Below are 13,223 nucleotides of genomic sequence, written 5' to 3' on the forward strand. Positions count from 1 at the left end.
CTATTCCGATTCACTCAAGAAAAGGACATTTGAAAGTTACATTTAATTATTTAAGGCCAAAGGATTATTTCCCACCTAAGGTATGTTGTTTTCCCAAGTTTTCTCTCGTTAATTTTAAAAATCTTATTTACCTATTCGTGTGCGATTAAAACTAATTGTTTCAAAGACAAAATCGTTATTTTATTTTTCTCTCTTAAACCCTAAAAACTAATAATTTTCCCCAATCCAAGTTTTTAAAAATAACATTTTCTCCCTTAGGGTTTTCAATTTTTTGGTGTCTTTTCTTCTTCTTCACTGACCTTCAAACGACGTCTCTTTCTTTCCGACGTAGCCTTCTTCCAACGGTTTTCCTGAGAATATCGTCGACGAAGACGATTTGTATGATAAGGAGTCTTCATCGACGATGATTCCCAGGAGAATCATTGGAAGGAGGCTGTATCAGAGAAGAAGAGATGTCGTCTGGAGGTCGTCGGAAAGGAAGAAACAACATTGAAAACTTGAATATGAAAATTGAAAACCCTAAAAGGGAAATGTTGTTTTTAAAAACTTAGGTTGAGGGAAAATTATTAATTTTTAGGGTTTAGGGGGAGAAATGATATAACTAGTAAACTCAGTTAGTTTTAATAATTTATAGGTGGATAAATAAGATTTTTTAAATTAATGGAAAAAAACTTGAAAAAATCGCAAACTTTGGGTGGGACATACATAGTCCTTTGGCCATTAGTTAATTTTAGGTGTGGGTAAACACTGACAGTGAATCATGCCAGATTGTCTCCAATGCAGGCCATATGCAACCCGTTGTGTCTAAGGCCAATGGGTCATTGCAGGCTTTAATGAGTCAGTCTGTGTGTTTTTATGAGTCAATAGACAAAATTATTTATTTTCATACTTTATAACTGTAATTATTTTAAATTATTTTATTTTTATTTAACCGATTGTGTAAAGTGGGCCTGTGTGCCTTGATCCAAGACCCCAACACAGCCCTTCATGACCCGTACGTAGGCCGTGCCAAAAATGGGGCACCGGCAACCCGGCCCACTTCATGTCGAAGAGTGGGTGTTGGTGTATATATTTTTTTTCAAATTTTTTTTGTGTTGTCAAACTCGATTAGGAGCATCAGTGCCAATCTACGTGGGGCCTAAGATTATAAAAAGCAATCAAAGAGGAGAAAGAAAGTTACAATTAAATAAGACAACAATTAATTTCTTATTCTTTTAGAAAAATAAAAGGCCAAAGGACTATTTCCCACCCAAGGTAGGTTGCATGTTTAAGTTTCTTCCTTTAACTTTAATAATCTCAAATACTCACCTATTAACAGTAATAAAGATAAAATTATTATTTTTTCTATAATATTAAAAATAAACTAAAATATAATCTCTTTTTGCCCCCCTAAACTTAAAAAACTAAAAGTTTCTCTTAGTTTAAGTTTTAAAAAATGACAATTTTCTCCTAAGATTTCGTTTCGAGATCTTTGACATCATCTTTGGTGTCATTACTGGTGACCTCTCCCTCTGACGGTCTCTCTCCTTCCATTTGAATGCTCGATCAATGTTAGAGAATCCATAAAAGGTGAAGAGCTTCGTTGGGGAAGATAAAGCTTTTCGCCTTCCTAGACAAAGACGACAATAAAATTATTGTATGGCTTTAATGACATATTAAATGTGAAGTGATTGAGTTGTTCAAACAACATATATCACATTAAAAGTTAGATGATTGAACAACAACCAACTTTTACTAATTTTTTGTATTTATGATTATGAGAAATTATACTTAAATTATGTTTTAATCATTTCATAATTATCAAATTAAGCATGTTTTATAATGCAATAAAACTTATAAGCAAGGTTATATATACATATTCTTTTGTATATAATTTAGATACATAAATATTATATTATCATATAATTAATATTATTTATTTTTAATTCAAAATCGCCTACTCATAATTATCAAATTTTCGACTGTCCATGTATATGTTTTTATTGTGTTGGAATTGGCCCATTTTATAACAAGTATAGAAGAAGTGATTATGGATCAAATGTTAAAGAATGAGTGTGTTTGCTCCATTATGTTGCCTCAGCCTAGCCCAAACCACAACACCTGCTACAATGTTCACCTCGTATACAGAGTCATGAGGTCTCCAACTCCAACCATTCATTGTTCTATTCTATAGCAATTAAGATGGGGATAAAATTACTCGTATAAAAAAATTGTATAAATTTATCTTTAATCATTGATACTTTGTCTATAATGAAAAAAAAAAAAAAAAAGCCAAAAGACTTATTCTCATCCAAGATATAATAAAATCTTAAACTTCTATTTTCTAATTTTTGAAAACCTAAATATTCACCCATAAACTAAAATTTATTAAAATTTTCAGTTAAAATTAAGAATAAAATTGTTATTTAATAATAATATTTAAAATTTATATCATTTTACTCCCTTAATTTAAAAAATTAATAACTTTTCATAAAATTAAGTTTGGAAAAATGACATTTTCCCCCTACCTAGGGTTTCCAATTTCATTGACGAATTTTTTGCAAATGATGACCAATCTCTCTCCCTCCTAATGTCGTCTCTTCCTCCAGTGCTCAATATTCGATTGATGATGTTTAGATTCGACATAATCCAGATGAAAACTTTTCATCTAGATCTTCGTCATCCAAAAGAAGTCGATTTCATCTAGACAATAATGATAGTCCAGACAAGGAGTTGTCCTCCTCCAAATGAGGTTGATCTCCTCATTTGGACTGTCATCGTCGTTCAAATGAAGCTGACTTCGTCTGGATGATGAAGAGTTTTGACTCTTCATCTGGATTCTATTGAATCCAAATATCATTGATTAGATTTTGAGCATCGAAATGAGAGATGACACCAAGAGGGAGAGAGATTGGATATCGTTGGCCAAAAATTTGTTTGTGAAATTCAAAAACCCTAGATAGAGGGAAAATATCACTTTTCAAAACTTAATTTTATGAAAAAAATATTAGTTTTCAAATTAAAGAGATAAAATGATATAAATTTTTATTTTTAAATATTATTATTAAATAATAATTTTACCCTTAATCTAACTGAAAAATTTAACAGATTTTAATTTATGAGTGAATATTTAGGTTTTTAAAAATTAGAAAATAGAAGTTTGAGTGGGAATAAGTCTTTTGGGCTTTAAAAAAAAAAAAAACCAACTTTAAACATAAAATATTAATAAGCCCTCCCGACTATTATACATGGTAAATTTTATGCGACCCTCATGTGTCCATAGAGTAATATATCAAAAAGCCCCCCATATGTTACACATTGTAAATTTTGTTGAAACCCAACACGCATATCCTGCATATTGAGCTTCAATTTACCATACTAATGAAGTTGAATTTGTAATTACAAAAATATAATCAACATGCCTAATAATAATGCACAATCATACTATAAATAGAATTTGAAGCAGCAATAATATATCGATAAAGAAAAAATAAATCGCAAATATCTTCTCTTGTAAGCCTATCATAAATTTAACTATGATAGAGATCAAGAGAAGAATCCACCAACCACTTATAGGAATTGCTCAAGGATTCTGAATCAATAAAGAGAAAGAAAAAAAAAGACTTTTTGGTGGCTATATTAATAGGTTTTTCTTTTTTTTAAATTAAAATTTTATTGAAAAGTCAGAGACGAGAACAAATTTTATATATACTTGATAGTTTATTTTTAAAGGTACAATCGTACAAATTTTCTTTCTAAAAATACTTACTTTAATTGACCAACTAATAATTGAAATGAAACCAAAAATAAAAAGTACCTATATTTTAAATAATACCCAGATTGCCCTTATCGGTATCCTTTGAACAGTTTGAATATCCTAATACTGTTCACTACAAAATTTCAACTCTTATTAATCAATTCTCTATAATAAAAAAAAAAAAACTACGCAATCAATCCGAAAAGCATGAAAAAATCTAAATATGAAGATGTATATTTAGTTATTACGTTGTTGATATTAATGATTTAAAGGATTTTAGGGGAAAAAAGTTTTTGAAATGATGAATTTAAAAAATTTAATGAAATAGAATAGTACGAGTATTCACATATGTAGGGGTGAAATGATATTTTCTAAGATAAGGGTAAATCTTAAACTCTAATCTTAAAATCATAAATCACAAATCAGGCAAAAACAAACTATGTATTTTTAGGTCTCAAATGCTCAAAAATGATATTCAAATAGTGATGATTGACCATATTAAGAAACGTATAAAAGTTATGGTAGATCAAAAAAGGATTTATCACTCTTAGGTACAGAGTTTATATCTCTGATACGCATTCTAACAGATTATTCAAATTTTTTAGTTATTCAATCTGATTTATTAGTTTAAACCGAATTATATATATCATAATATCAATGACTATTTAAATTTTTTGCTACAGTAGAATATGTTATTCTTTAGTCAAATACCATTCACTCGTTGATATATCAGTCAACACATATTAAAAAATCTTTATAATAGGCATTAATTTTATCTCTTAGTCTTAAAAAGATATCATATTATAAAAGAATCAAAATGTATAATAATTATATTATTGACAGATAAAAATTAATTGTTGACGCTTTGCCTATGGTGAAAGATATATTAAAAAGAAAAACATTTTTAAAAATAAAATATCAATAAGCCTTCCGGACTATTTCATGAGCCCTCATGTACTACATATAGTAAAATATCAGTAAGCCCCCCATATATTACACATTGTACTCTGTTGAAACCCCAAATGCATATGTTGCTTGTTGAAGCCCCCCCAAACGCCTAAGAATAATGCACAATTATCCTAAGAAATAATGAACTTTCTTGATTTCTGATTTTAATATATATAAATAAGTAGGAGAGATTTAAAAAAAAAAAGATTTTTTTTTCGTAAATAAGCATATAAAAACAGTCAAGGTCAAACCAAAGAACAGTAACAAAAAAAACTAGACCTACCATGGGAACAAACCACCCAAGCGACCAAAAAAACTATACAAAAATAGTTACTGAGACAATCTATCGAATTCAAAGACAAACTTCTAAAAGCAACAACAATACATTAATTAAAAAAAATCACGGATGTCTTTTTTTGAATATCTATCATAACAGAGATCAAGAGAATAACCCACTAACTACTCATACGAATTATTTTAAGATTCAGACACAACGCACAGGAAAAAAAAAAACAGAGGAAAAATAAAGGACTTTTTGGCAGCTATATTAAAACTTTTTTTTTAAAATTAATTTTTTTTTGAAAAGTCGGAGATTTGAAAGGTATAATGTACAAATTTTCCTTTGAAAAACGCTTATTTTAATTTTGACCAACTAATTATTGTTATGAAGGACAAAATAGAAAGTACCTCTATTTTGACATACTTCAACTTACGAGTCTAATTTGTAACCGCGTTTTCACGGTCCACCCTTTGCACACTTGTATTTTGTTATAAAATATTTTGCAGAAATTTTACTTTTTTTTATGTTTATTAATTGAATTATAAATGTATTATATTAAATAAGTTAAAGTTTTATAAGTGTAATAGAAACATAAATTCAAATATTCTTTTTAAAAATTTTAGTACTTTACCAATTTTATTAATCTCTGAGATTAACTTGTATTACATTCTCTAAACTTAAATTTTACTTAAATAAATTCTTCTTCAACATACAGACTTACGTAAATTAAATAAATAAATAGTGATATATAAATAATTTTTATGTATAAATAACGATATATTATTATGTAATTAAATAGTTAAAAATTAAAAATAAGATAACACATAATCACATAGCGACACATTATTATTTTATTCTTTTGAAACGAGGAATCTTGTTCAAGCCAGATCACTACTTTTAGGACCCAATTAACCACATTGAGTAAGACAAATCCCAAATCTAATAATCGATCATACAACCACTAAATCAAGTAGGTCAAGAGTTTAATCTTGATATGTTGTCAAATGAGATTTGAACTCTTTTTTTATACATATAATTTTTTTTGTCGTTCAAATTATTTTTTAAAAATATAATAATATATTATTATTTGTATATAAAATTATACATATAATTTTATTTTAAATAAATACAAAAAAGATAATTTATGGTGGAAAGGAAACAGTCTTGTTACTTCCCTTGTAGTGGGTGTTCACATTGTAATTGACAATTCAAATCCAAACACTCTTTTCAAAAAGTTTAGTACTCCGTCAGTTTTATTAAACTCTGAGATTAACTTGTATAACATTTTCTAAACTTACATTTTACTTAAATAAATTCTTCTTCCATATATAGACTTACGTAAAATAAATAAATAAATAAATAGTATTATATAAATAATTTTTGTATATAAATAATGATATATTATCATGTAATTAAATAGTTAAAAATTAAAAATAAAATAACATATAATCATATAGTGATACATTATTATTTTATTTTTTTTCGTAAAGAGGAATTTTGCTCAAGCTAAATCACTACTTTTAGGATCAAATTAACTATACCGAATAAGATAAACCCAGATCCAATGATCAATCTTACAACTAGTGAATCAAGTAATTCAAGAATTAATCTCGATATATTGTCAAAAGAGATTTAAACATTATATCTATATATATATATAAATTTTTGTTTTTGTTGTTTAAATTATTTTTTAAACATATAATAATATATTATTATTTATATATAAAATTATACATATAATTTTATTTTAAATAAATATAAAAAAAATGATTGGTGAAAAGGGTAAATAGTCTTGTTACTTATAGTGGGTGTTGACGTTGTAATTGACAAATCAAAGTCAAATCATATTAAATTACTTACCTTAGTCAAACCATTATCAAAATAGTATCCTCAGTCAAGCCACACCCGGGCGGAGGGAATGGCCCCAATAAAGAAAAGTTCGACTTTAAAAATGCTTACACATTTTATTATATTAAAAAAGTCAAATTATTATTTTATTTCCTAAAAATTTCTTTTTATTAAAAATTGCCATTTACATTAAACACTTCTGGAACATGCACTCACTCATCGCTCCTTTTCGGCTCCTCTCTTCAACCAAAATGGCTTCACGAAACAAATTTTCTATTCGTGTTCACTCTTTTTCTTTCTTCTTCTGTCACTCGATCTCACGGCGTCTCGTCAAAATATACATCCGTTAAAAGAATGTCCGTGACAGACCCAGGATTTTCGTTGAAGAGGGTCTTCCCTTAAAGATTGGATATATATCAAATCGAGTATAAATTTTTTTCGATTTAAGTTTGATTTGAATAAAAAATAGTTTGATTCAAACTTGTCAAGCTAATATTAATAGTGGCTTAAGTTTGATTCAAATAGAAAATAATTTGACTTGATTTGTTTGAATTTATAGTTTAAATTCATAACTTGATTCTATTTGGAATGACGGTTTGATTCATCCCTCATTAGTAAAACGAATTTATTTTACAAAAATAATAGACAAAACCACTTATTTGAGCTTTTAATTCAAGCCAAATCGAATCACAAATTAAAATCATAAATTTAAATTGAATTCGAACTGAATTAAGTTAAATACCTTCTAACTTGAGTTTGGCTTGGTTTAAAAAATAATTTAAATCTTTCAATTTGATTTTGAATTAAATAAATTTGAATTGAGTTAAATCAAATCGAGTCAATTTTTGAGATTGAGCTAACTTGATTCAAATCTAATTCTATCTCTACGGTCCACCATTGTTTTATTAATCAAATAGTAAAAATTAAAATTAAAAAAACACCAAACAAAAGTAATATAAAAGAAAAAAATACAATAACACAACTAATTTTTAATATCGAAAACCTTTTCAATGTAAAGAAAGTAAAAAACCAATGGAAATGTAATTATTGACTTAAATTTAATATAATGGAAAGTGTTTGTATCAATAATTGAAGATTTGGAAAAAAGAAATACGGTTTCAAAAATCAGTCTTTTTTTTATTTCAATTTATAAGAGTTTTGGGTTTTTATATAAAAAAAAATTTTATTTGGGTCAAATTATTATATTAGACTAAAATTAATTATATTAAATAAAATAAAACTTGAGTTTAATGATTAATCTTAAAATTATTGAACGAAATAAATTAAAATTTTGATTTTAATATATTATTAAAAAATATTTAATTTAAATTATTTCTCGAGGTCCTCAAAGTCTCTTTTATTTTTAACAAACAGTGACACACTCAACAGTACAATCCATTAAATTACTCACTCAACCGTCTATCGTCCTTTGTTGTTCCCTACTGATTCTTTCTTTGTCATCCATCAAAGGTCCCCTGTGACTAGCTTCATTCACTTTCTTTCTTTCATTTATTCGTTTGTTTTTATTAATTCCTTTCCAAGAATGTGATGGCCCTTGCTTGTTACATCTTCTCTTAACGGTATCTCATTCTTTCCCCCATGAGGGGAAAATAGTATGACGTTGAGTGCATGGTACAACAGAGCATAATAGCCAAATTATATATTATAAACCTATTTTTTTTTATCGTATATTAAATATTATATAGAATCATATAATATAATTTTTAAAAAATAAAAAATTTAATTGACATATCATTATTTTAAAAAATATTATAAACACTAATAAAAATTTTAAAATTTCTCATATATACATTTACTATATCATCATTTTATCTAAAAAGTGTATCAATCTATATTGGTGATATGTATTATATTATATGATATATCTACTATATTATATTAATTCGATATCTCTCATGATATGTATCATTTTTTATTTATATCGTATCGTATTGTTAAATATTGATAACTATACAAAAGAGTAAAAGAACTACAAAGGAACTATTTTAAATTTTTTATAGATAAATTTGTATTATTTACTTATATTTATAATTTTACTAATATTATATATATAATTTTATACTAAAATAATAATATTTCATTATATAATTAAATATTATTTTATTTTTTATTTTTAATTATTTAATTATATAATAATATATTATTATTTATATATAAAATATTATATTAATAATATTACTGTATTAATTTTATTCATGTAAAACAAAGTGGAATAAACGCATCGAGGTGGCGAGTGGCTTTCACGGAAGAAGGAAAAGTCCACCGAGACTGAGCTTGAGCCGTGGCTCTGGCTCTCCAGAGGCCAGAAAGGCCAAAGACTGTAGACACGAGTTAAACAAAATAAATATAAACACAACAAAGTATTGGTAAAATGGTCCTACCGCGTTCTGAAATCGTCATGACCCCTCATTGATAGCCACGTGTCCGCTTGTTTTACGCTCTTTCTTTATTTCCTCTTGACTTCAGAATCAACACGCTTAGACAGTTAGATTCCACCTTCGTCCTCGCTATATATTGCCCTCCCCCACAGCCGCCATTGTTTCTTATCAGTCTAATCCAACTCAATCTCCTGCATCTTTATGCTGCCTCCTTAACCTTAACCTTAACCTTAACCAGAACTAAACAGACTATTATGGTGAAGAACACTGATAACTCCATGACTGAACCTTCATCATCGAGTAGTCATGAGCCAAAGTACAAGGGCGTTCGTAAGCGAAAATGGGGGAAATGGGTGTCCGAGATTCGGCTTCCGAACAGCCGAGAACGTATTTGGCTAGGCTCATATGATTCGGCGGAGAAGGCAGCGCGTGCATTTGACGCAGCTTTGTTCTGCTTACGAGGTGCCAGTGCGAAATTCAACTTCCCTGAGAACCCACCGGAGATTAACATTACTGGACCCGACGGACGACCGCTTAATCCACAGGAGATTCAAGTGGTTGCCGCGAGATACGCCAACGAAGAGCAAGAGCCTCGGAGCAGTACATTGGATTATAACAATGTGTCAACATCAGCTGCAACGTCGCATTACACGTCGTCGTCATCAGACGGGGTGGTGGCACCAGTGCCCATGGAAGTGGATAGCAGTGACCATAAACCAATAGATTGGTCGTTTTTAAATATGTTAGACAGCAATGAGCGAGCTGATGCATCTGATTTTGGGCTTTATTCCGGGCTTGCTGGAGATGAACTATATCCTCCTACTCCGGCGACACCATCGCCGCTAATTGATGAAAACGAGGAAGATCAACAAAACTTCTACTCTCACTCTTCATTTCTGTGGAATTTCTAAGTTAGGTCGTTAGCTAAGTTAAGAAACTCATCAGGAAAGTTCGGCTAATTTTTGCTGTCGATACCACTCACTGATATTTTTTTCTTTCATCTTTCATTATACATTATAGGATGAAAAGTTTTTATCTTTTTTTTCCCCCTGTTTTACGATATTATAAGGGGGAAGACATGGCCCAGTTTTTTTGTGCCATCTTCTCAAACATAGTACTTGTAAAATTCGTATTATTTGTATCAATAATTAAAAGGTTGTAACTGTTTGATAATAAAACTTTGGAATTTGGAGACAATGTCATATAATTAAATATTATTTTATTTTTAATTATTTAATTATATAATAATATATATATATATAAATTAGATACGTAACATTACTTAAAAAAAGAAGAAGAAGAAGAAGAAGAAGAAGAAGATGGCGGCGGGGGGGCGTAGAGAGTCAAAAAGTGCAGAATACTCGTGAGTAAGGAAACCAAAAGGAAATTCAGTGTCTCCATGTCTGGCAACACTACATATTTTCAGCCAACCTCTGCAGTATTTTGTCAACGTGGTTTACTCTTGCATGACGAAGTTTCTGCTAGCTTTCACATTTATTTGTCAGGAATAAAATACTTGAAATTATATGTGTCATATTTATATATTATTAAATGACATTCTCTATTTGTATGCATGTATGTTCACATACATGTCATGATAAGGCCACCTAAAGTTTATTGCATCACTAAGTTAGTAATGTTAACTATTGAAAACATAATTATCCACCTAAAAAAAAGTTAAAATTAACATAACCAATTAAGATTCAAAGGTAAAATTATTATTTAATTAGAATATATTAAAAATAATACAAAAATAATCTATTTTTTCTCCTAGATTTAGAAAATTAACGATTTCTTCATAGAATTAAACTTTAAAAACTTATATTTCTCTTTAGGGTTTTAACTTTTTCAGGGAATTTTTCGATGAACGGCTGACTCTTTGGTGTTGTCTCTTCCTCTTGACGATGTCTCCCTCTCTAGTGCTACTTCTGGCACTCATCTCTGGTATTGATTGTCCAATGATAAATGACGTCTTTGTTGTGATGGCTCAAGTTGTGGCGAAGAGGAAAATTGTCTGAGTCTTCATCGTTAACTACGCTTGATTGGTGACAAGGATGAGAGAGCATCAAAGACCCAAATGGCTTGAGTCGAAGAGATTGACGCCAGAGAAGAGTGCTAAAAGCAGTGCTAGAGACAGAGACATCATTGAGAAGGAGAGACAATGTAAGAGAGCTAGGCATTCCTATAAAAAATTATCTTGAAAAATTGAAACCCTAGGGGAAAAATATAATTTTTCAAAGTTTAATGCTAGCGGGAAATTGTTAGTTTTACGTCTAGTGGCACCCACTCCTGCTGCCCTAACCTTTTGAGTTTAGTAAGGTAGCCAAAAGTCCAAGATCGGAATCGAAACCTGATGATACAACACTAAATATAAGAAGCTAGCTCTTTTATAAACTTAAGAGGTAAATGAATAATATTTTATTATTTTTAATAAATTACTAATTAAATAATGATTTTACCCTTAAAACTTAACTGGATCTATTAATTTTAATCACTCATGGATGAGAGTTTATGTTTTTAATAGTTAACGAGTATCAGTTTGAGAATACAATGAACTTTAAGTAAAAATAAGTCCTTTGGCCTTATGATAAATATCATTTGAATGATGGACATGTGACAAAAGATTAACGTGTATCTTAATTGTGATGACCTTATGCTGAAATTAGGTGACCATGTACAAGATTTGAAAAAGAAGAAGTTGCTTAGTACAAATATGTTTTCATCCAAATGTACTTGATTTTAATATATTGCATTCAATCCTACCATTTTTCTTGGCTAGGGATTCCAAAACAAATATGTACATTTCCACTACCCAAGTGTTTGAAGATTTCCAACAGTAGCATCAAAGCTTAGAAATTTTAGGATTGTAATTTTATGTTTGCATGTATTTAATGGTGACATACTTATTTGTATGTTATTTTATTTCAATTTTATTTGTGTTTGGTTCAATTGATGACATGTAATGAATGCTATTGAAATCAATTAAAGAATTGTACAATTGTTTATTTTTTTATTTGATTTGTTGATTGAATTTACATCAAAATTTAAAAATTTTGTTTGGTATAAACCTTAGACAATTTGTGTTATTGCGAGAATTTGTGTCGTTGTGTGTTATTGCATACGATGGTTGAATGGGAAGCCATCATACTTGTTTTGGCAAGGCTTTTCATGCCCTATCACCCATTTGGGTGAAGAAGATCGATTAAAAAAATAGAACTTGCATCACTGTAGTATTTAAGAATTCCATTGAGAACAATTGTTCCATTCATGGAAAACCTACTTTAGATCATTGAATGATCACTGAAAACCTACTTTTTCTCATTGAATGATCACTGAAAACCTACTCTTTCTTATTAAATGACCGTTCACAGTAGACTAAATGATTGTTCCACATGGAACAACCCGAATCTATGTAGTCATTCCTCTTCTATTGAGTTTCATAGGAAACACAAACACTTGATTTGGAGAGAGAACGTTTGTTCCTTTCTCCAAGATAAGCCATTCTTCTTGGAACAACCTTGTTCTATTGGTCATTCATTATTTTGTCCAATTTTTGTACACAAGTCTAGAATACCTATTCTAATATATAGAAAACCTTTTCCTGATGAAGTTCTTGTTCCAATATAAGGAGCAACCATTCTTAATGGAAAACTGGTTCCAAATTGCAAGAACACCTGTTCTTGCTACTAGACACGTGAAAAACTTGTTCTAACTAATTGGAGCACTTGTTTCACTCCTTAAGATGCCCATCCTTAAGTTCCACTCCCTGTTGTCATATGAGAGGGACCAAACTATAAAGTTTAGAACCTATAGTATTGTTTTGTACTTCTATAAATTTGAGGTATCAAAATGTAATTTCAATAAAGGGTTAAATAATTAATCAAATTAATTAATTTTGATTGATTGTATGCATATACTTGATTGGTTTTAACATTGAGCTTGGTACATAAGCCTTTGACCAACGGTTTGGTGTTCTTCATTTATTTTGAGAATGAATGCTTGTAATATTTAG

At 29.1% G+C, this 13,223-nt stretch overlaps 1 protein-coding gene across 1 annotated transcript; it reads left to right on the forward strand.

The window, feature by feature from the left end:
- Positions 1 to 9,368: 9,368 nt before the first annotated feature.
- Positions 9,369 to 10,408, forward strand: LOC123200303 (ethylene-responsive transcription factor ERF017-like). Its single transcript, XM_044615447.1, has one exon. It carries the CDS (start codon positions 9,466 to 9,468, stop codon positions 10,120 to 10,122), a length of 657 nt encoding a protein of 218 aa, XP_044471382.1. The 5' UTR covers positions 9,369 to 9,465; the 3' UTR covers positions 10,123 to 10,408.
- Positions 10,409 to 13,223: the final 2,815 nt, after the last annotated feature.

The sequence above is a fragment of the Mangifera indica genome, chromosome 17 (assembly GCF_011075055.1).
Source record: "Mangifera indica cultivar Alphonso chromosome 17, CATAS_Mindica_2.1, whole genome shotgun sequence".
Classification (NCBI taxonomy): domain Eukaryota; kingdom Viridiplantae; phylum Streptophyta; class Magnoliopsida; order Sapindales; family Anacardiaceae; genus Mangifera; species Mangifera indica.

Bases quoted from the DNA above. Each gene is read 5' to 3' on its own strand.
- LOC123200303 (XM_044615447.1), top strand. From the start codon at position 9,466: ATGGTGAAGAACACTGATAACTCCATGACTGAACCTTCATCATCGAGT.